This window comes from Sorghum bicolor, chromosome 8, assembly GCF_000003195.3.
Source record: "Sorghum bicolor cultivar BTx623 chromosome 8, Sorghum_bicolor_NCBIv3, whole genome shotgun sequence".
Classification (NCBI taxonomy): domain Eukaryota; kingdom Viridiplantae; phylum Streptophyta; class Magnoliopsida; order Poales; family Poaceae; genus Sorghum; species Sorghum bicolor.
Window position 1 is genome coordinate 51857854 of NC_012877.2, and position 25308 is coordinate 51883161.

A 25308-nucleotide genomic window follows, 5' to 3' on the forward strand; every position below is an offset into this window, starting at 1 on the left:
AAAGAAAAAAGTTAGAGGTATGAATAGGATTTATTAAATAGCAACAAATAAATGAAATAAACTTATTATATATACATGTGACATACTTTTAGGTGCTCAAGATTAGTTCTTTTGGCATACACCGTCATAAACTCGCATACATAGTAGCCACACAAATTGTTGCCCAGTGTCTGCCGTAGAACCCACTGAAGTAAGATGGGCTTTGAAAGTGCTGCATTCAACTCTGGACGGTGTTTTTGCACGAACCCAGCCCAAACCCTAGCAATAAAACGATCATTATTAATTATCCATTACCAAGTTAAAAGAGCAGAATTTAATATATAGATATCGGAGTTACCCTAGATAATATCTATCATTTCTTGGTAATCGTCCTGTGGTTTTCTCAATGAGTCATAGATTACCAATTGACTTTGCCAGAGATCAATGACAATTAGTATCCAATGAAAGCTGCATTTGTGTGCATATGTAGGCAAAATTAGTATATATCTTCATATTGATCTGATTAATTAGTTAAATAGAATGTACACACGATAACAACACTTACTTAAAGTTGTAGGGAAAGAGTATATATCTTTTATCTTTTTGGTTGATCAAGAACCTCCGTAGATTTCTCTCCGTTTGAGTTCTCCATAAGACATACGGGGTCTTGTGGTCTTTGAATACAACATTTGGATCCACAAATCCAATCTCCTTGTCATTTCTAACTCTGAGGTCCCTCATCATGTTTCTGCATATGTATAGCGGGTTTCTGTAATTAGTTATATATATACATGATAAGTTACAGAGACATTATTGAAAGGATGAATCACTTACAGACAGAAGCAACTCATTAGAGATTTGTCAAGAGCGTCGACTTCCACCACTTCGATTGATTTCTTTTCAATACAGGCTCAGGATATGATGGATCACGAGTGGCTTTACCACCTCTCGTGGTCACAACATTAACTTTCACATGATAGGCAACTTGAGATTTAAAGTTAGCTACTTGATTTTCTAGTCTTTTATTAAAACTAAGTTGTTCTTTTAAAGACTTGGTAAAGTTATCAAGTTTAACATGAAGTTTTCCTAACATTTTATCATGTTGCAGAAGCATAGCATGTAATTTCTCATTAATTCTAGCCTGATTAAAAACAAGATATTCAAGCAAAGAATTAACAAGTAAATGGCTAGGAGAGTTACCTTTATTGTCGCGCAGATTCCATTTCGGATATGTTGCTGGTGGTGGTGGGCCATACCCACCATCATTAAGAAGAGATTTAACGTCCGTCCTTCGACAATATTCAGTATCGTTGCAATGTTCATATGGCATTGCAGCTCGTAGCTTGGAATAATGCTCAATAGCAGCTCGATCTCTTTTCCAGTTTGCTCTTTCGTCTAACCTATTTAACAAAGAATCTAGAGATATAGAGTTAACCAATTGAATATTGTTTGTACCTTGTAGATGATTGTCGGTCCATCCTTCATTTTCCACCATCTTTTCAATCAACTCCTTGGCTTGCTTCACATTAAGAGAGAAGAAAGCTCCTCCGACAGCAGCAACAAGATGATGACGGGACTCAATAAAGAGTCCATGGTAGAAACTCTGGATTAGCAACCAATCTTGCATCCCATGATGTGGACATGCTTGAACATACTCTTGCATGCACTCCCATGCTTCAGGGACAAATTCTTGGTTCTCCTATTGAAAGTTAGAAATTTTACTACAGAAAAGATTAGTCTTACCAATTGGGAAGAATTTGGCAAGGAAGTTGCTTGAACATTTCTCCCATGTGTCAAATTTCACCAAGTTGTGGTAGAACTAATGCTTAGCTTCTCGTAATGAGAATGGAAAGAGACGAAGTTGAATGACGTCTTGTCAAATTCCCTTGATAGAAATTGTGCCACATATCTCTAGAAAATTCTAAAGATAAGCATTAGCATCCTCGGAAGGATTACCATTAAAAGCAATAGCTCGCACCATATTGATCTGTGAAGGCTTAAGCTCGAAGTCTACCTTGCCATCACCAGCACACGGTAAAGTTGCTAAATCAGAATTAGATGGAGTAGAATACTCACGAAGAAATTTGATTGATATCAGTGGATTGGTTGAGCTACTCGGGCAATTAGTTGGATCTGACGGATGTTCATCAAGAGGTGGATCCCTTGGATGAGCTCTAGAAGTCCTTCTTGGAGGAGTAAGATTAGCTCTTGCTCTTCTAAGAATAGTTTTAGGATCGTCTTGATAATCTTCCGGAAGATTAAATCGAGCCATCCTAGCTTAAACAATCACAACACAAACAAAACTCTAATACGCACCTGCTAAAGACAAGGGTTAGTTCTATAGCAAATATCAAAGAGACAAATCTATTTAGGCCAATTGCTTCCTCGGCAACAACGCCAGAAATGCTTGTTGGCAATTCTTAGCGCAATCACTAAAGGTAGTCACAAAGCCTAATCTTTGACAATGGCACTAGAATTGTGTGTTGATTATTCTTATATCTATTGGAAATTCCACAAGCGCACAGAATAGATCGGTTGTAGCACTTCACTTGGGAGTACCAAGTATCATATTTATTTCCACAAGGAAGCTATATATGGCTAAGAGATGACTCTAATGAACTTACTAAGAATAACCTAATCTAGCAAGGTGATCTAATAACAGATAAGTTGGATATGGGTTATAGACTAAGTAATAACCTAACTACTACCACTTGGAGACAACCTAGATGTATTAGGAGAGGTCCTAGAGTGTGTAAGCAATATTTCTATCTAGCTCAAGAATATCTAATTTAGCAATCAAGCGCCCTATCTAGTACTTCAGACCATACGCGTCTCAAATTAATCGGGCACGACACACAATGAGGTCTATGTTTTAAGGACTAGGCCCAACATGGTGGAATACATAGGCTAATAGGGCTGTCACCACGTGCCGCTACCACAGCTATCCGGAGGCCTAGCCACAATCCAAGGTAATGTACAGTCTAAGCACCACGCCTACACTACAAGATACTACTCTAATCCTACGCAAGAACTAGAGCACCGACTAGCGGCGAAGAACCCATACTAGAAGTAAACAAGACAACTATACTATTTATAACTGAACTACTAGCACTCAAATGATAAGTATATCACTTAATGCAATAAGTAAGGGCACTCAATGCAATAAGTAAAGTACTCAAAGTAAATGGTGAAAGTAGAAATATATAATGCAGGCAGAGCTATGCCAAAGGTTCTAGGAGACTCCTCTCTTACAGCTCCAGACTCCACTCTTCACTAACACTCTCACTACTAGTCTCACTAGAGAGTGGACTACACAAGCACAAATGGCTCAACTAGCTTTCTCTCTACATTGGCTCTCTGAATATAGTCGAACTAGGGGGGTATTTATAGGACAGAGGTGACTGGGAAGCTCCTGGCACGAGTGGAGTGGCGGGCGCCACCTTCCCTGAACCGACATGGCATCTGACGGCTCCAGATCATCCTTTGAGGCGGTTTGCTTCATAGGTAAGTCGGTTGGCACATGTTGGAAGTATTTGTTGCATGTGGTGGAAAACCACAATCCATGTGACACTTGTTCCTGCCTTTGGATGAAATTGACTTCACTTCGACGTCCCAGATGTTGACACAAGTGAGATCACACGGATCGGTGACGTGGCAGCTGAGGTGGGGTGGCACCCGCCAGGTGGGCCCTAGCGACCGCCACCTAGACCTGGCACCCGCCACCCTCCTAGGCCCCAGTGGGCCCACATGTGCTGGACTGCCTCTTGGTGATCAAATTCTTGTACATTTTCGACATTTTCCCTACATACAAATAAAACGCATGTACAAGTGGAATTCCATTAGTTTACACCAAATTCTCTATCGTCTGTCTCTTTTTCCATGAATTGATGTCTTGTTGATGGTTAAAATATGCATTTAGTGAGCATCAATAGGCCCCGTCTTATGGGACTTGGACAACCTCGGCATGGAGTCTTAGTGTAATGGCCGGTGCATCTTATGGAACGGCATCGGGTCAGGGCATGAGGATAGTCCCTCCATGCCATGCACAACTTTGAGACCGCCCTCCTTGATCATCTTCTAGAGTCATATGGCGACATCTTGGAGCCACCAACCGAGCTACCCCAACCACACAGTTGTGATCATCACATCCATTTGCTCTTGAACATAGCATCGGTGGTGGTCCAACCCTACCACTATCCTTAACTCCAAAAGGATGAGCTAGAGGCATAGTGTGCGGCGATTCTCGACCAAGGTATCATTAGACCTAGTATGTCACCTTTCTTTGCACTTGTGCTCCTCGTCAAGAAGACAGACGACACTTAGTGCTTCTGTGTCGACTACAAAGCGCTCAACGACCACACCATGAAGGATAAGTTCCAAATCTCGATGGTGGAAGAGCTCATCGATGAAATGCACGGTGTATGCTTCTTGACCAAGCTAGATTTGCACACCGGCTACCACCAAGTGTGTGTTCACCCTGATGATGTGGAGAAGACCGTGTTTAGAATGCATCATGGGCACTTCAAGTTCCTCGTGATGCCATTCAGCCTCACCAATGCCCCTGCAACATTCTAGAGCGTAATGAACATGGTGCTTTGACCATTCCTTTGTAAGTGCATCCTCGTGTTTTTGACGACATCCTAATCTATAGCAGTTCTTGGTCTGAGCACCTTCAACATCTTCACATTTCTTTCATGTCATGCATGCGCATCAGCTATGGATCAAGCACTCTAAGTGCGCTTTCACCACCTCCTCCATGGCGTATCTGGGCCATGTGATCTCGGCCTTTAGCGTCATCATGGATGGTGACAAGGTGGCAACCGTGGCATCTTGGCAACAACCCGCCTCAGCACAGGGACTCCACAGCTTCCTCAGGCTTGCCGGGTACTACCAGCGATTCATCAAGAACTTTGGCATCCTGGTCGCCCCACTCACCAAGCTGCTACACAAGGAGGGCTTCCGTTGGACCGATGAGGCCACAATGGCATTCATCGTGCTCAAGGAAGCACTCTCTACCACCCCGGTCCTCCACCTACTAGACTTCTCCAAGCCCTTCGTCTTCAACTGTGACATGTCTAGGACTGGTTTCAGTGCGGTGCTCCATCAAGACATAGGACCGCTCGTGTTCTATAGCAAGTTGTTCGCCATGCATCATCTGAAGGTGGCAGCCTATGAACGTGAGCTCATCAGGCCAGTGCAAGTGATGCACCATTGGTGCCCCTGCCTTTGGGGTTATCAATTCATTGTCCAAACAAACCACTACGGCTGAAGTACATGCTTGATCAGTGCCTTTCTACGGTCTCACAACATAATTGATCAGGAAGTTGTTCAGTTTTGATTTTACCATCGAATACCGATCGAGTCACCTGAACATAGTGGCGGATGCGCTCTCACGCTGTGAACCAAAAGAGCCACGATTGGTGGCCATCTCGGCACCCTCCTTCAACATCTACGATGACCTACGCGATGAGCTTGCCATGGGCAAGTCTTTGTGTCGCCTCTACGACACCATCGCCACAACTCGTGCTCCGTGGGCCTCATCCTCTGTGGCTCCCGAGCCTACATCCCCACATCCTCACGGGTGCTCCAAGAGGTGCTACAACTAGCGCACATGGTCAACCATGAAGGAGTCCAGAAGACGCTACAGTGCCTACGTCTTGACTTCACAGTGGACCATGATTGGGTTCCCGTTCGGGATTTTGTCCACACCTGCGTTACCTGCCAGTGGAACAAGACTGAGGCACTTCATCCGGCCGGTCTTCTTCAACCACTTGACAATCCTTCATAGGTTTGGGAAGACAACTACCTAGACTTTGTCGAGGGCCTCCCCAAGGTGAATGGCAAGAGCGTCATACTAATGGTGGTTGATTATTTCTCAAAGTATGCCACTTCACCTTGGTCGCATGTGTCCTCTTCACCAACATCGTCCGGCTCACCGACATCCTCCATGGCGTCCTCGGTTGCACGCGCCTTCTTTACCGACATTGTTTGGCTCCACGGGTTCCAATCATTGATCATCAGCGACCGCAATCCCATCTTCACTAGCCATGTCTATAGAGATTTGTTCAAGATGGCGAGCATCTAGCTACGCATGAGCACCACCTTCCATCCCCAGACAGATGGCTAGTCCGAGGCCATCAACAATACTATTGCCATGTACCTATGCTGCATCATTGGCGACCGTTCGCGGGCATGGCTGGAGTGGCTTCCATGGGCCAAATACTGCTATAACACAAGCTTCCACTTCGCCCTGCACGCCATGCCGTTTTAGGTGGTCTACGGTCGCCCTCTACCACCCCTGGTGCCCTAAGAGCCTGCCACGGCGTGCACGACCATGGTCGACAACATGTTGCTGGACCACGACACCTTCCTCGCCGACGTCCGCGATCACCTACTCTAGGCTCAGCACTATGCCAAGCGCTACTACGATGCTCATCATAGGCCCATGGAGTTCAACATCGATGATTGGGTCTAGCTGCGTTTTCTCCACCAACCCACCCAGTCACTGATGCCCGGTGTGTGCGGCAAGCTTAGCCCGCGCTACGCTGGTCCCTTTCATGTGGTGGAACGTATTGGCGATGTTGCATACCATCTTCGTCCTCCTAAGGGTGCACAGATTCACGACGTTTTCCATGTTGGTGTCTTAAAGCCATTCCATGGCACGGCGCCAACAACGACCCTATCCCTGCCTCCCCTACGCCACGGCCATCTCCTGAAAGCACCAGAACACGCCTTGCGCTCCTAGCTGCGACGCGGCGTGTGGCATGTGTTCATTCAGTGGGCAAGTCTTCCTGAAGCCGACACCTAGGAACCAGTTGAAGAGTAGCGCGCGGCCTACCTTGACTTCCAGCTCGAGGACGAGCTGTTTGTCGACGGTGATGTTATGGTGGGCCGTGTCTACCAGCGTCGCAAGCGGAGCCATGGGTAAGGATGCCATTGGACGACGCGCGCACAAGGCTGCATGGTGACCGTGCCCAGAGCGCCCTTAGCTCCTTAATTTTAGGATCTTAGATTTGAGTTTGTTAGTTAGTGATTTGTGGAACATTGGCTATATAGCCTGAACATTTGGTTAATGCAAAGCTAAGTTGGAGATTGAGTTCAATCTCTCCTGCTACCCTTAGCCCAGTCTATCTCTCGTTTCTACGTTTGACGTTGGCCGCTAGGACGACGTCGCACGCCCGCCGCCACCGAGAGATCAGACCATGTCCACCCACATCTCATAGCTATAACCTCAGAGGGAGCAGCAGCGAACTCAACAGAATGTCTACACTTTCTCCGTTGTTCGTTTTAGTATTTCTTCTGTTACTAGCACTAGAGTTTGAGTTTATCTCAGACCATAGTGCTAGTGTTAAATCACACACCTAAGATACATGTTGTTGTTCTTTTTTTATTGTCAAAATTAATTTATACATACTAAATTGCTATTATTTCTAACAGCTAAGCGCTTCAGCTTCTCCAACTTTATCTTAAACTCCACGTTCTTTTCCTTTGGACAGAGAACACTCCAACCTTGAAGCATAACTGTTACCTTGAGTAACAGGGATTGCCCATCCGTCCACAGAACTCCCTAAAAGCACAAATTATTTCTGAACCTCCAAAGCCGCCACAGGGCAGCAGCCAGAACATATTATCTACTAAAAACCTTTTGGCCCCGAGCTTATCTATTGAATCTATCGCCATCTTTCTGACACAAAACCAGCACCCAAGTTTTTGTTCAAAGTTTCAAAGAGACAACGGCCAACACTCTCACGGTGTAACTAGTCAGCACAACACGCCAAAGAAACAGCTGGCTGAGCCAGCCTAGGTTCGAGTCACGGCACCATCTTCTTAAGACCAAAATCAGGGGGACGTCCCTCTCCCTGGTCGAGTTTTTTTCAAAGAGACAACGTCAAAGCTGCATAGCTACCACAAATTCAAAAAAGAGGCACGGACTGACTCAAGTTCATTGCAGAATAAGCAAGACTGATCTTCAACCTTTCTCCTAACTACTTAGATTATCTCTAGTTAACAATTTTTTTCTTAGAAAGCAGCTATATGAAAAAGTGTACTCTAAGAGGAATCTTCAGACTCCAAACTGCAGGAATATGCATAGGTAACACACCTCTAAAATTGATTACTTTATACATGGATTGAGAGGAATATACACCATTTAAAGTAAACTGCTAAATTAAGGAATCTTTCTCATCAAGAAAACAAATAGTAGAGGCTAACTGCACTATCTCTAACCAGAGGTTCATAAGCCAATTATCAAAACATCTTCTAAAGGTACATTTAAAGTTAGTTCCATCTCAAAAATTAGCCACTGTTTCAGACTTTTCATTGATCAGAATGTAAATCTCCCAAAACTGAATTGTTAGATTTGAGGTAACCAGCCAGTTGTCTCCCCAAAACTTCACCTTCTTGTTGTTTCCTATTTTCCATCTAAAACCCATTTTCGCTGCAGAAGCTGCCCACAACCTTTGAAAAATTGCGAGGCCCCTAATGTCAAATTATAAAAGATATTAGGTCCATCTGTGTTGTATTTGTGGTCACCACACAACACTTTTTTTTTATCATCACCAGTAATAATCTTTCTGCTATACTCATGTACATGTATCAGGCTTGTATATTACTGAAGCAATAGTATAGACCAGCCCAACAAGGTGGGTCATCAGCCTTATGTTCTCCTGAAGGAATTCTGAAATTTGTACGGTGAGGTCTCAGACAATGCCGGAATAGACCAAGCAGTGAACCATAAAAGATTGTCTGTGCATCCAATCTGCAAGAAAAAAAATCAATCAATAGACTAATGTACTAGTTCCTGCTATACTGAAAACAAATCTACACTTGTGTTATGTATACAAGTACAAGAAGAGGCCAGGGCATCACAATTCTTGACTTCTGTTCCTAGACTAGAGAGTACAAGCACTGAGAAAATTTGCCTCATGCTTGTGCCTAACAAATTGGCAGCTGGGGATGGACTGGAATCAAGAGTCATCAATCTTTCTTCACCCGATTCCTCGCTGCTCTGGCGGAGCTTGAACGCTCTGACTGAGAGAACATGATGAAGACATGCATAACGCCAGTCACCAGTGCCAATCCAGCAGCGAGGAGGATAATGCCTTTCCACGTTGACAAGAGTTGAGTCCACTGTAAGAATCTGTAGGCACCATATAGGAGGAGGCATGACCAAGACAGAACCACCTGCACCAACAGCAGAAACAGAATTAAGCAGCAACAGGATAATAGCAATTTTTTTAAGGGCAACACAGGACAAAGTTGAAGGGGTATGTTTACAAGATATTCTCATAGTATAGGAATAACTAAAGCTTTCGACATGAAATGAGGTACTCTCTCCATTCCACTTTATAGACGTGATTTAGAATGAAACAGTCTCCTAAATTATACTTGACCATTCATTTACTTTATATTATTATATTGTTTATGCTTATAAACTTATGATGCCAACCAAAAATTATAAGGTATGTTTGCTATTTACTATCCTAACAGGGCAGCTGTCCATTTACTATTTCCATTTCTTTAACGACTGTGATGGATAATGCTAATCCATAACATGATGACTTGAAAGTCAAGTATTTACCAGCAAAGATTTCACTGGACGACCAATTGGTCTAATTTCTTCATCAAAAGTACCAGTTGCTATATGCTTGTCCAATAAAGCATCCTGTCATAGAAAAACAGTAATTAACAAATCAGCCAATTTGTGGAGCCTTTCAAATATGACATCTTTCATGCTCATAGTTTCACCAAGTAGTCAAATACCTTTGCCACAAAGATGTCCTTACACCATTTTGAAACATCTTCATCGAATTTAGGCATATCACTCATTGCATGGCGTTTTATATGAACATGAACCTACAATGAAAATTGTGGATCCGTAACTATACTTGACATCAGAAAGGTATCTATTTTATCCAATCAAAGTTTCCATGATCAAAATCAGCAGCATCTCAGCAATTCGAGTCTACAGAAGTTGAAACACTTACTACTGATGACTGTCCCTTGAGAATGCGCAGCATTGTCGGTGCAGGTGAATCTTTAGGGATTATCACTGTTGTATCATAGATAGCTGGGACAAAATCACGCATAATACCTACTGCTGATACAAATCCCTGATATTGGCACACAGAAAAGAGCTGTCAATAGATCATACCTTTCAGAAAGGAAAGTAAAAAAACAAGGAAGAGATCAAATTTGCACAAAATGTATAATGCAAGAAGTTTCATCCATCTGAGTATTGTACCTCAATAAGCAATTAGCAGAAAAAGATAAGCACAGCTGATCAACTAAGGCTAATGGAAACTAAAATATATAAGAGTGTCACATAAAGCTGTGTCACATAGGAAAAGGAAATTGTCGATGTTGGGAGAGACCTTTAACATTTCACATGCAAACACTGGAAACTTCCATGGCAGAATACAAAATTTCAGTCAGGAAGCAGCAAAAATGCAAACCTTGGTCCGTGGAATCAACACATTTCTAGGGGCTGGCAAACCCTGTGAGGCTGCATATTCTTGAGCTGCTAGAAGTTTTGCTGGTGTAAACCGTGTACCCTCAACAAAAAGGGCAAGCCAGAATGATCTGGGAAAGTCCTTCAACCTTCTGAGACCCCACTGAATTAAAGAGCATAAATATCCTTTAATTACTGAGAACGGAAAGGTGTCAACTGTCAAGTGTCATTAAGTAAGGTTGAAAATACTTTAAGTGTCTTTTCGTCCTTTGCCCAACTTCTCTCCAGAAATAGATATTCAGAAAACCACATAGACCAGCCAATAACCTGCAATAGTTTATCAGAATAAGAAGAGGCACAGATACATGCAGTCCCTTATGATAAGATAATACAGAGTATGTTCAAACCTTAGTTCTTCAGTACTCAAGAGCCAAGACCGAGCCCTATTCAGGAATCATAACTCAGTAATATTCACTTTGTGTTATTACATCACTTCAAGTTTATTTAGTACCTATCGCTTCAACAACTGATCCTAGACTAATTTTCAAGAAAAACTTGAAGATTATACATAGTTTCATGTTGCTATCATTCAAGCATGACTAAACATGTAACATTAAAGCCAGTTAGTATGTTTGACAAATCAATTATCAGGCTGTCAGTCGGTTCTTGCTCACAAATGAATTGGAATATGCCTGTTTGTGGGTTCCTCATAAGTTCAGTAAGAAAAAAAAATTGACCACAGGGAGGAAGACATCCCCTGGGCATTGAAATAAGAAGCTGTACCAGGATTCGAATGTGGACCAGCAAGGGGATACCCCCGAGCACACTGCTCTAACCGGTATAAATCGTGAGAAGCTGATATAAGTTCAGTAAGAAAACTTTCTAGTATATCTTCAATTTTGATATCTCTTCTTATATAGTACTTTACTGGTCAGGACCCAAGCAATATGGATGATCATCTACTCTTCTTAGAGATTTTGTTGCTTTGCTTGAGACTTTGGCACCAGGGATGATCTTATAGGTATTTTCTCGAACACAATCTTATAGATATTTAGGGGAAATCATACTTTGCTCCATGGATAACCATGAGGTCACCAAAGTAATGATGAAAGGGAAATACCATGTACAATGAAGCAATATGCCTGATAAGTTTACAAGTCCATGTGTATCCCAAATCTTAAGTTTACAATGACGCAGATTTGCAGAAATAAACTGGAATTACAAGTAATACAGAACTAAAACATGAGACAGCATACCATCATAGAAATGTATGAGCAAACTTACTGGAAGAAACTTTGAAGATTTCTTCATGATAGCTAGTGTGCTTCCAAGACATCCTGAACGCTGGTCACCAAATCAACCCAACTCTTGTCACAATGAGTTAGTAATAAAACTGCTAGTTCCAAGAAAAATATTTAATGAGAAAAATAATCACCTGTGCCAAAATCCATCCAATAAGCCAATCGATGTCGCTCCGATGATTTGATATGATAAGGGCATGCTCTTTTCCTATTGAATTCTTCAAATGATACTAATAAAAATCCATCCTTTTTTGGACTACGCTATAAAATCAATGCTCATTGCTCATGTGAAAATTTTGGAACTCAACTCCTTACCCATTAGCTGATAAGTTTCTTGATCTGCATGCAATTGTACCTGCAGAATTTGAATGTAATGATTGAAACTAGGGAACATATTAAGAATGTGAAACTAAATATTCCACAAAGATCCCAAACAAAATAAGATTATCTGCCGAGAACTCTAAAGTGTCTCTGACCCTCTAGCCCAAATATAGGAACTTTTCCTGACACCTCTGGGAATTAAACTTTTTCACTGTGAAATTCCTTGTGCAAAAATGGCCTTAGTTCTTTTAAAAGGTTGCGAACAAGAAACACTTTGCATTTCCAACCAAGCAAGCAGTTCAGTTGTTTCTGTGTGGGTTCGGAAGGGACTGGAGGTTGGGGTGGACAGAAGGGTGGTTAATAGTTTTGATCTTGGATTGGCCGAAATTTAATCTTAACTACAAATTCCTTCTTGGCCAAACTGACCATGCTGAGGAGCCACCTCAAACAATGTCAGCAAATCCAATGTGTCCCTGTGTCCCTCCCTCACTTAATGTTATTGTTATATATATGATCTTGAAACAAATGGTTAAGAAGAACCATATAACTGAACAAGACACAGAGCAAACTCATCAGGCACCCAAATTTCACTTAACCCAGCTAGACAAGCAAATACTAGCCACTTAAATTGTAGAAACTTGGCCATTTTCAAAAAGAACAAAAATAATGTTGACTTCAATCATGTATAGTGTTAGCCCTCTCTTGTCTTGGTGGTGATCAGCCCACCCAAACCCCCAACACTCCACCTCTTTTTTTTCCTCAAACAAGCGTGAGAAGTGTGCATCATTATAATAAGAAGAAAGGAGCCTAGATAACTCTTAAAACCCTTATAGGGCAAAGAAGTTACACAAAGGATTCACCAACAAAGCTTAACCACAACAAGCGACCATGAGCGAAACAACTAAAGCCACATGCTACGGAGCCCTTTGACTCTCGCCTTACACCATAACATTGCCTCATCTCTAATATCCCCAAGATGGCAGCAAAAGATTAGGAGAAAACCTCTCGAAAATGAAGCCATTCCTATGTTTCCAAATACACTATGCCACTAACACAACCAAAGAGTTCAAGCCCTTGCGAGATAAATTGGGAACCCACTGTAAAGCATGACACCACCGTCCTGTAGTTCTCCAAGCCCGGAGCTAAGTGCTGCAGCCCAACTATTGATAACACTGAAAACCACACACTCCTTACAGACACACAAGAAGTGAGTAAATGTTTCACTGTCTTTTCCTCTAGATCGCACAATGGGCAGCGCTCTGGGTGATCAAGTCCACGACAGACAAACAATCAGTTAACCAACAATGGTTCAAGGAGGCCAATGAAAGAAATAATTTGCATCGAGGTGGAGCCTAGGTCTTCCACATTTCCCTCTATGGCTCAAATTCCACTGATCCATGCCATTGCCATGCCAGATTGCCTCATTGCCAAGTGAACCATTCAAAGGCATACTACCAGCCAATAAGCCAATGTATTCGTCTTAATTTTGCTTTTTTTTTCTCAAATATGCAAGTGCGCTTCACACCATTGCATTAAAAAGAACCTAATAATTAACACATCACACTACAACTTCAAACCAACAAGCCAACTTTAAAACCAGTATATGAGGGACCATGTAGCCCAAATGAAGAAACAAAATAATATTGAAGCTTGTTTTCCTTTGGCCAATTGAAATGTGTCAGAGCTCTATGCAGAAAAGAACCTGACTTTCAATTGCTCAAGTTTATGTTTTCTTAAATTACCTTAACAACAGCCCACCAGTCCAAAAGCCAGATTAGCTGAAGCCATAGCAGCTCGACTAAGAATCTGTTGATCCGACGATACAAGCTCTTCGATAATGGCCTTACAGACACGAGCAAGATAGCCTGCAATGTGTAAGCAGAAGATAAGAGCAAGGCAGTGGTGATTCGAGCACGCAATTAATGGTTCAGAGAAGTAAGTTTGTCCATTTAGCTAGGCCAGAAAGTAAAAAAAAATAGCCAAATGTTGGACAATTTCCGAATTAAACAGCTGAACCGACAGCATTGCAGCAGATCAGAGCATTATGGGGAAAAAAGCGCCAAAAAACAAACGCAGTTAAAAAAGAATCAACACAATCAACCGGAACTTCCCCCAGCTAACCAGTGCAAAGAGCCTCCAGCTAGAGAAGAGTCAATATGGTACAAATTTACCGATTAAATTAAAAAATCGGTCATAGCGACCGAGCAGATTCAGATCACCACAGGAAACCCCGAAATTATTAGTAAAGATAACTACTGAAACAGAGGTGGCTTAGCCAGGGTGGCTGAGATCACCTGGATTGCGTTGACGATGAGGCCGGAAAGGAGGAAGAGGAGCCCAAGCGGAAGCACGACGAGCACCAGGGGGATCACCATGGCCGCCGCCGCCGCCGCACCGGCCACGTCTCCTCTCTTCTCGGTCCTGTTCCCGGATTACGAGAAAAGCGCTGGGGAAATAAGGCCCTGTTTAGATTTTAGATAAAAAAAAATTAGCACATCAGATATATTGAAAAAATGTCGGCAGAGATTTTAAAAACTAATAAAAAAATAAATTACATTACTCGTCTGAGAACTGCAAGACAAATAGCATATGTGGATTACTGTAGCACTTAAGGCTAATCATAAACTAACTAGGCTTAAAAATTCGTCTCCTAATTTTCAACCAAACTGTGTAATTAGTTTATTTTTTATCTACATTTAATGTTCCATGCATATGTCCAAAGATTCGATGAGATAGATGAAAATTTTTTAGGTGGAAAACTAAACAGGGCCAGGAAAGATATGCTTATGTGATCGTGTGGATGACTAGGGCGATTACATGCAATTCTTGTTTGTAGAAAAGTTGGAAATTTTCAAATTTGAGCAAATTTACACTGAATAAATACTAGTTTTTTAGATACTTCTGTTGTGTATTTTGACATATACTAAATACTAAATCTAAGTGTATAGAAAAAGCTATGAATCTAGAAATATCAAAATGTTGTCTTATAGTAATTTAAAATGGAAGAAATATTAGTTATGAATTTTTTTTATAATAAACCTATTTAGAGACACTAATGTTAATTTATTTTTCATATAATTAAACTTTTAAAAATACTTGTTCGAAACTTTGAATTATTTTTTTTAGGATGGCGTGAGTATTTAATCATCTGCTATTATTAAAATGAATGATGCTCTAGTTTTGAAGGATATTATAGAACAACTATTTTTTGCTATTATAAGAGAAAGGATTAAGTCCACTTTTAGCCCCTCAACTATTGGTCGAGTTTAATTTTAACCCTCAACTATAAAACCGTCTGTTTCTCACCCTCAACTATTAAAACCGGTCACTTTTAGCACCCAGAGAGAGGACAGGGCGGTTTTGAGCCACTTTGTGCGGTTTTTCTTTTTTCTTTTCTATGGTTAAACCTGTGAATTTCATAGTGAACTGTTTGAACATCGTAAATTCATTAAATTTTTTGGGTAGCCTTGTCATGATGTTCTCTATGCATAAAAAATGTGAAACTATGAAAGTAAGTATTTTTTGGATGCTAAAAAATTAGCTCTTTTAATTAATAAATACATGTTCTATGATTTTTGTAGGATAATATATACATCCTATGATCATGAAACTTTTTGTGTAACTGTTTATACTAAGATAGACCTTAAAAAAAGTTTAAGATTAATTTAATGATGTTTGCTTGTGTCCCTAATTTATATGTAATTAATAAAGCATATAAATTAGGGATATAAGCAAACATCATCAAATTAATCTCAAACTTTTTATGAAGGTCTATATTAGTATAAAACAGTTATGCAAAAAGTTTCATGATCATAGGATATATATATTATCCTACAAAAATTATTGAACATGTATTTATTAATTAAAAGAGCTAATTTTTTAGCATCCAAAAAATACTTACTTTCATAGTTTCACATTTTTTCTGCATAGAGAACACATGACAAGGCTACCCAAAAAATTTGATGAATTTACCATGCTCAAACAATTCACTATGAAATTCATAGGTTTAACCATAGAAAAGAAAAAGAGAAAACCGCTCAAAGTGGCTCAAAACCGCCCTGTCCTCTCTCCAGGTGCTAAAAGTGACCGGTTTTGATAGTTGAGAGTGAAAAACAGACGGTTTTGTAGTTGAGGGATAAAATTAAACTCAGCCAATAGTTGAGGGGCTAAAAGTGGACTTAATCCTACGTATCATCACTTTTTACTATTTTTTATGACGAGGCTCGTCAACTCCACTTTGCCAGTGTGGATTGAAGACTCAAAAACTTGAAAGTGTGAGAGAGAAGCCATACCTCAACCATTGTAGGAAAACCAACTAGGCCAGGTTAGGAGGTCAACTAGGTCAACGTTAGCACTAATGGCTAGCTGGTTTGAAAGCCATTTTTGACACCGGGTTGAGTTTATCTAATAGCTAGAGTACCAACAACTAGTTTTGGAACAAGGCATGTTTATACCTTTCCCTTTCCTTCTTTACGGGTTGTTGCTCTCCACTTCCATATACGACCATAAGCCATAGGCCACTCTTCTTCCCTTTGTGGGTGAAAGTGATTAGAGAAGCTAAATCGTAAATGTGAGGAGTGTGCCTTGCTTTGTGAGAAATCTAAGTGGTATTAGAGAAATTGAGAGACATTGTATGAGCTGTCAAACATCTTGAGCACTTGAGCAAGTCAAGAATTCTAATTTTTTGTATTTGTTAGTTTTGGAGCTTTGTTCCTGAGTGACTAGGCATTGCCGCCAAGCACCCAAGGTTGGGTTGTAGGCTGTTGCAGTAGTCTAAGGGATGTGATCTTATTACCACTGAAAAAGGAAAAAGATCACTTAGTGAAAGTATGGAAAATGGTTGAAAGAAACTTGGCTAGAGCAGACTTTTGTTAGGCCACTCATGGGTTCCACAATGGAGGAGCATGACTCATTTGAAGGCCCGAACTTCGATAAAAAAATCTCTACGTCTCATTTTGGTTTGCCTCACATTTGTTCATATTGGATATACATATTGTGCTTTCGCTTGTGTCTCCTTGGACGTGACTGTATGTACGTGATTAGAACTTGCAAATATAATGTAGAAAAGACACACACCAAGTTCTTCATCATGAGAGAGGCCTCGGGAGCTCTAACACACTTGAGCAGGCTTTTACAGTAGAGAAAACCGACGAGGCCAGTATTGGAACTCGGTTAGGCCGGGTCCGAGCACTGTTTCAAGGCAGGCAAGCAAAACCAGACGGCTTTGCAACCTGGCTAAGATAGTTTTGGCATTGTGTTGTGAATGGTTAAGGATAGGGATGGATTTGATCCGCCCAAGGGTATCGTATCTACGTTGGCACACATGTATTCCGATTAACTTGGAGCTAATTTTTAACCAAGCAGGAAATAGAACCATTGAGCTATCCCAGCACTCTTATTTGCCGCTAGTTATTAGGAGGTGGTAGGGCTTGGAACAATTTAACTGGCTGTGAAAAGTTCTATCACCGTGGTGTGGCTGTTGGATTCAGCGGCGATCTTGAGGGTCTATTTCTCTACCGCATGGGTGTTCGCTTTGATTTTTATTTGGAATTCAATAATTTGATTAAGCTTTGGTAGGATTTGTTCCATCATGATTGTAACCAAGCAGGAAATAGAACCATTGAGCTATCCCAACACCCTTATTTGCCGCCAGTTATTAGGAGGTGGTAGAGCTTGGAACAATTTAACCGGCTGTGAAAAGTTCTATCATCGTGGAGGAACTGTTGGATTCAGCGGCGATCTTGGCGATCTTGAGGGTCTATTTCTGTACCGCATGGGTGTTCGCTTTGATTTTTATTTTGGAATTCAATAATTTGATTAAGCCTTGGTAGGATTTGTTCCATCATGAAAAGTCATATTTCATTAAAATTTATGAAAACTCATCTTTCAAAAGTTGTTTTCAAAAGTCTGCTCAAAAAATTATTTCTAAATTTTCTTAAAAAAAAGAGTTGAAAATATATTTTAGTAGATGCCGACTTTCAGTTCCTTTCAGAAAAAAAGGTTGTAGATCTCAAACCCTTGTTTCCACAAGATTATTTTAGTCTCAAGTCAAATATCTGTATGCCAATCTTTATTCATCTCGCGCGTCGACGTGGTCATTACAAATTCCAATCCATTTCCCTTTCTTTGTTTTTCTTTCGGACCAATTTTTTTTGCACGTGATTGAACACAAGCATTGCAAGAACCATCAGCAGCCCACCACATTCCAGTTGGGTTGTCCAACATCTAGTATTTTTTATTTGATCTAGCTGCTTCCCTTTCCATTTGCCCAGGCTGAGAAAGCCCATCATTAGGCCGATCAGCCCAACAGGGCGCCTGCTCCTTTTCCAGGATTTTTTTTTATTATATTTTTAAAATTTGTATTTTATAAAACATTTATTTTAGTCAAAATATTGTAAAACTATACCACTGCTGCCTTTTTTTTTTTGATAAACACTGCTGCCAATTGAATCGGCGGGAAGGACATACCGTCCGTTGTGCTGGCGGAATATTACCGCGCGCTGGGTGAATAGGCAGATTTTTTTGTGCTAGCTCGTGTTAAAAAAATTATATTGTTTATATATGAACTCGGATAAAGATACAATTTATATGAAGGTTATAGAGAAAAACGAGGCCTATAACTTTATAGTTATGGATTTATTTTTCATTTTGATACCTAGTACAAAAGTGATGCAATGTCCACATCTATATTTTTAGATTTAAACATCATATCGATTATTTTGGTGCCCAGATTGTTTCAAATCAAACAAAAATATTGTAAACTAAAAAGTTGTAGATTTCATCGTTAAACACAACTTTAAATAAGTTTTTATCTTCATATCTGACTATATCAAAATGTTATAATTTTTTTAAATATGTGGTCTAAATAAATTGCCTCAATTTGTCCACTAGTAGTGTAGTATATTTAGAAAAACCATAAATTTTCCATATAACCTCATATAGGGATAGTGTTTATGAAAATACTATAGATTCCTAAGAGATCTACAATTTTATAGTTTATAATATTTTATCTTATTGCCACCTAGAGAAAATTTGTTCAATGGCACTGGAAACTATAACATCTTTGTATGTGCCATTGAAAATCAAGATTTGCTTCATTGCCATTGAGTTGTATTTTCTTCTTCTTGTATGCCATTGACAGCTCCATTCTATTAAGTGGCTGTTAGATGGTGATGCAAATGACCATTGTACCCTTATATAACCAAGAAAATTAGAAATATCCCTTTGATGCCATTAGCACTTCGATAAATCAAATATTGGACAAAGGGGCGGCAACGGCCGCCTGAGGCCGTTACATTCCAGGGAGCCAGACCTACCACCATAGGCCATGTTCAGGCGAGGAGTCGTGCCCACACAGGGAGTCGTGCCCGCCGAAGGTGCCAGGACGGTAGGAGGGGTAGCGGCTGTCAGGAACCCCGCCAGAGGTTGCGGTCGGAGGCGCCGCAGCACCCGCTATCAGAGGCCGCATTCGGCCGAGGGGCCGCACCCACCAGCGGAGTCGCTGAGGGGGCCACAACAACCAGATAGGTCACAGCTACTAGGAGCCACGCTCGCCGCTGGAGACCGCGTTCGGCCATGGGGCCTCGCCCACCAAGGGAGTCATGCCTGCTAGAGGGGCTGCGACGGCTAGATGGGCCACGGTCGCTAGGAGTCACGCCTACCGAGGATCGACATGCTGGACGAGGATCTGCACCTAGGGTTTAGGATATCTTTTGCAAGCATATAGCTGAAACAAACAGGACCTCATTCTTTAACCCATTTCGGCTTTGGAAGATCCCAAAGCTGAGATCCAAAGACTCACAGGAAGCTGAAACAAAGAGGACCTCGGTCTTTAACTATTTTCCTCTATACATTTGCTCTTCTAAACAAAACGATTCTATGAGCAAAAAATATATGCAGGTATATATTTTTTTGCGGATATATATGCTGGTATATGGTCATCCATCTCTCTATTTTTCTTATAATTAGATGATCCTCATATGCATTTATATCAATATTTGAAGGCTAATGTGTTTTATATTCTAATATTGTAGAGATGAACAGTCTTGTTCTATGCATTCACTCTGGAATATGACATGCCAACACTATGGCGGTCGATGATCGTCGCATATAGAAGAAGATATACTGTTAATGATCTCTTCTCTTGACGGTCTAGCAAATTTTAAAAGCTGTGTTTTTCAATGGAAGAAAAAGCAAGGTGAAATTTTCATATCATAGCCCATTTGGTCTGATAAGACAAGATACTTATGAAAGCAACAACCACTAGTACATAAAAGCTCTATGCTGGTGGTGGAGCATAATTTTTATTGGCGGTTTCAATTAAAAATGCATGTGAAAAGAAATCGGTGGGCCGACTAAGGAACCGCCAGTGGAAACATATTTTCGTGCATTATTTTCTTGCATTTCCACTAGCGGTTCTCTTAAGTGAACCACCATTAAAAATAGATTTGCACAGGCGGTTTTCCTACCAAAACCACCACTAGAAATCATGTATTTATATAGGCGGTTTTCTTAAGAAACCACCACTAAAGATCTGGTTTCTAGTGGCGGTTTCTTAAGAAGAAATAATTTGAAATTGATTTTTTTGAGTTTTTCAAATGACCTCGTATGCCACCAAAATGAAAGTTGTAGATCTCAAAAAGTTATGAAACTTTATAGTTGATAAATTTTTCATCTGAAATCATCTTATCATCGAAAACTACGTTCGAATTTTTTAAATTTGAAATTCAAATTTTGTAAATGACCTCGGATGGAGAAACTACTAATATAAAAGTTGTCGGGTACCATAAACCGGGGTACCCAAACTGAGATCATAAGAACCATGATCTCCTTTCCAAAAACAAGGGAATGATAAGGGCCAAGACCCAATCACAAGCCACGACGAAGAATACAAATGGGCCTGCCGAAAAGCATCTCAATAAAACCGAGCTAAGCCTCAGGCAAAAACAGAGTTATCGCGACTCGACGAAGCTAGGCTAAGCGTCGAACAGCAATAGGGCAGTTTTCGTCTCGCCCGAGACCAAGCCTTGGATGATTTCTGCCTCGCCCGAGCCCAGGCTCAGGTGTCCTCCCCCAATAAAGCGCTCAGGGCTTCTCGTACACGCCAGGCGCCACCGTACGATGGATGAGATGCGGGGCACGTCCTCACACCTGCGCCACGCCATGCGGAGCAAGGCATGACGCCTACTGTGCTACCAACTCGTGTCACTGCAGCACATGCCCCCTTCCATTGTGCGTACGATCGAGTCAGGGAAAATGGGCGACGTCAATCCCAGCCGCTGTAGCCACGAATTCGTCAGAACTCCTGAGTGTGGATTATGGTGAAGAGGCCTCAGAGGATAACACAAGATGAGGAACAGGGGTCGGCTTGGCAAGTACAGGAACAGACGTCTCATCCACAATGTCGGTATGGCTCAACACGAACACTACAGCAACAGGAGCACCCATACCGCGACCTAGATCAACTACAACATTGGGAATGGAGCACCTTGTTGTCCCGTACAATGCCATACCCCAACTCACGCCTCGGACCAAAACCACGACGATATAACATAAACACATGTACCCCTACCTCCCCTTGGAACTATAGAAGGGGAGGGAGGATCCCATTCAAATACAAGTGACCATAGGTGATCACACCACAAACACGAGCCAAGTCTCACACACCACATCTAGAGCCGAGACCTAGGACACATTCTCTCTCGCAACTTGCTTGTAACCCCTACTATGAGCACCCTGGGTGCAGGATAATACAAGCCTCTCCTCCACAGTGGACGTAGGGCATTCACGACATGCACCAGTATAAATCCATTGTGTTCTTCCTGCATCACCATCTGGATTAAGGGCACGCAAACACAAATTCACTCGTTAGTGTTTGGACCCCCAGTCCAGACACCAATAAAAGTTGTAGATCTTGAAAAGTTATGAAACTTTGTAGTTGACAATTTTTTCATATGAATTCTTTAGGGACTCAAACATTTAATCTATGCTCGTGATAGGTGGAATGGTAGAGGAGGCTACATGTGAGGAGAAGGTCGTGTGTTCGAATCTCGTTGGCCAATGGGTCTTCCCTATGATTAAATTTTCCCCCCTATTTTTAAAATCCAATTTATATTTTCTGGACAAGCATTTCCATAGACAGTTGGCATGACTGAACCTGTAGAAATTGATTTCCAACTGAACCGCTTGTGGAATTTTCTGGACAAGCATTTCCATTCGCCTGTGAAAATCAATTTTCACAGGTGGCTATAAATCAATTTCTTAACTGAACCGCTTGTGGAAACTATTTTCTACAGGCGGTTCTAGTAACCACCAGTGGAAAGATTCATTTTCACTAGTCCCTAGTACTGGCGGTTCTGAAAAAATGACTGTGCAAATAAGTTAGGAACCACTTGTATAGAGCTATGTGCTAGTGAACCTAGGGGAAGACCCTTTTAGGCACTAGCGATAAACATTCCAACTAATAAGTTCTGAAGCACATGAAATGGAAATCCATGCACGTTATGCGTCATTTTTCGCTCAGCACTCATATTAGATATGTACTTCATCTCGCATAAGACAAACTTCACCTGATAGTTATTATTTTGTGTTGATTTCCTCCATACGTTTTGGCTTGTTTAATGGTTTTAAGTTCAATGAACAAATTATTTATGTACGTGGTGGTATGGTAACCATCAAAGTTTTAGGTTATGAAAGAAACATGAGACCAGTATACATGTCAATGGTCTAATGAGAGTGTATAAGCATCTCTGCAAAGGGAATCTTTCTTCTACTACGGATCCGACGAATCATGGGTTCTGTAAAGGTTACGACATGTCACGAATTGCATGCGAGAATAGATAGGGCTCATTACCTTTTAAATTTAATTCACCAGCTCGTCAGATCAACATTCTAAAGAGATCTAGAAAGCAAAAAGGTGGTTAGACTTTGAAGGCTCTCAATTTGAGTATTATTTTTGCTAAAAGCTAAAAAGCATGAAACATTGTAGCAAAGAGTTTGGATGCTATATACAAGTCAGCTGCCGAGTTTGGATTGAGTTAGTTAGGCCTTCACATGTTTTGTTTTTTCAAAAAAACAAAAAGTTTGTTTATTTAAGTAACGAGGGTATATATAGTAAAATAAAGCAATTTTTAATGGGTTTTCAAAGAAAAGAACACCTATTGTGCAATGATGTGTATCACATCAATTTGTAAGAGATGATAACAAATGTTCCCTGTACTTATATATCCTGGACGCACTAGCAACAAAGTATATAGAAACAATAATGCCCTCACATGGATGCACTCATACGTTCCAAACCTTTGGCTACGACTTCTGTACTTCACTTGGTGGTTGTGTTTCCTTGCATCAATGATGTGAGGAGTACAATAATGTACATAAACCGCTATTATGGGATCTTGCTTTGTTTCTAACAAACCAAAGTGGTGGTGGACAAATCCTATCTAGGGGCAAGATTTTCATACTTCAATTATCTAGCTCCTCATGTAAGGAAGCAAAGTAAGGGCCCTCCAGTTTCGCTTTATTCTTGAATTAATACTAAAGGGGCTTTGCAGTACAAAGCTACTTCTACTTGCTTGTACCACTAGTACAGAAAAAACATTTGTATTGGTGGCACTTTTTGAATTCTCAACTGGAGGTTCAATATGAAATAATGTAATAGACTGACAGTTGGCCTAAGGCTATCACTCTACTGTAAATCGATTTACACTAGCGGTATGCTTAAACAAACTGCCAGTGTAAATGGTTTTAGGTCTCTCCCGTGTTGCTTCCATACCATTATGCCTATATTCAATTATGATTAAGTGGCTGATACATTCCTTTTAAATTTGCTTTAGTAGATATTGCAATAAATATTTGAGACACTAAACGAATTTACATGAAAAAGTCAGAACCGAAAAATTTTAGATTTTTTTGAGTACTAAAACTTTGATTTAGGTTATTTCTCCATCTGTGATCATTTGAAAAAAAATTGAAATCATTAATCTTAAAACAAAATTAAAAAGTAGTAAGCTACAAATTTGTAGATATTATGAAGTAGTACAACTTTGGTTTATGTAGTTTTTCTATCTGATGTCATTTGAAAATTAAAAAAAATTGATTTCAAATGATTTGTACCTATGGCAGGTTAAGAAAACTGCCAATCTAAACATATCTATATTGACAATTTTTTTTAAATCCACCACCGCTATAAATCCAAGGTTTATACAGGCAATCCCTTAAGCCAACCACTATTATAAATCTAATTTGTATTGGTGGTTGTCTTCATCCTACCGCCAGTATAAATAGAGGATTGTGCTGGCGATGATCTTAGAAAATTCACCTGTTAAAATATATCTACATTGACAGATCATAGCCATGGGCCCATAGTTCTATCTGTATTGGCATTTGCTCATATAAACTACTAGTGGGAAAAATCCCTGGCGTCGACAAAAACTAAGTTTTGTCTAGTGCACTTGGGACATGCATGCATCTTTTGAGACATACCACTATTATTGTGAATGTTTGTGGTGTTTGCCTGGCACAATGCATCTCTCCACAGTATCAAATCAATTCTCCTAATATATCTCTTTCCTTTTCATTAAATAAAAGGGAAAATATATGCATTACACAAGTATAAATGTGTATATGGACATTACAATGAATTTAAGCATTGGTTGGTTGATTTTAGTTTAGAAAGTTGTAACAATATAATCTCAATTGAGTCACCTGTAAGCTCATTTATTCCAAGTCATTTACCCTATTTTCTTAGTCATTTACCTATAACCATGCCTCCATGTATTCCTTCAGTTGGAAGGTGTGATATTTTTTTACTAAAATGCTGATGTTTCTAGATAAAAATTTGGGCAAGAGAATCAATGTAATCTGTTGGATCTAAATTACTCCCTCTATTTTTTTTTTCAAAAAAAGACATATAGGCACTCAACCAAGGACGAAGCTACATGTTAATTAGAGGGTGCAAATGCACCCCAAAAAATTTATAAAAACAGTGATTAGGTCCAAAAGTTAACCATATATACACCTCCCATGGAAGATGTTTATGCACCACAAGCTAAGTGCACCCCCTCTAATTAATTTGCTCTAGCTTCGCCAATGCATTCAACAAAGTTGACTTCATGAACTTGAGCAACAATTATTCAAAGGATAATTCTTTTTAACCTTCAAGTTGTATGGTAGTCTGATTTTCAACCTGAATTACGAAACCAGGTACCAAACGCCCTCCAATTATTGACCAGACAATTTGGTCCTTTGGCTATATGT

General features: G+C 40.5%; 1 protein-coding gene across 2 annotated transcripts; it reads right to left on the bottom strand.

The window, feature by feature from the left end:
- Positions 8065-14510, bottom strand: LOC8067213 (1-acyl-sn-glycerol-3-phosphate acyltransferase PLS1). Of its 2 annotated transcripts, XR_002455619.1 has the most exons (12): positions 14346-14510; positions 13794-13916; positions 12046-12085; positions 11865-11938; positions 11714-11773; positions 10679-10756; positions 10434-10592; positions 9966-10091; positions 9742-9834; positions 9560-9643; positions 8901-9162; positions 8065-8737 (listed from the first exon to the last, which is right to left on the bottom strand). XR_002455619.1 is itself a non-coding variant. In XM_002443222.2 (11 exons), the coding sequence occupies exons 1-11, from the start codon at positions 14424-14426 to the stop codon at positions 8956-8958; spliced, it is 1125 nt and encodes a 374-aa protein (XP_002443267.1). In that variant the 5' UTR covers positions 14427-14510; the 3' UTR covers positions 8065-8955. The 2 variants fall into 2 exon arrangements, 1 of the variants encoding a protein (XP_002443267.1); XM_002443222.2 differs by having other exon boundaries at positions 8065-9162.

What these genes read in the sequence shown, in the direction of transcription:
- LOC8067213 (XM_002443222.2), bottom strand. Translation starts at nt 14,426, where the DNA reads ATGGTGATCCCCCTGGTGCTCGTCGTGCTTCCGCTTGGGCTCCTCTTC. An exon ending in TCAAGGGACAGTCATCAGTA is followed by an intron (nt 9,835 to 9,965) that starts GTAAGTGTTTCA and finishes TTTTCATTGTAG; the next exon opens with GTTCATGTTCATATAAAACG. An exon ending in GTCCAGTGAAATCTTTGCTG is followed by an intron (nt 9,163 to 9,559) that starts GTAAATACTTGA and finishes CTGTTGGTGCAG; the next exon opens with GTGGTTCTGTCTTGGTCATG.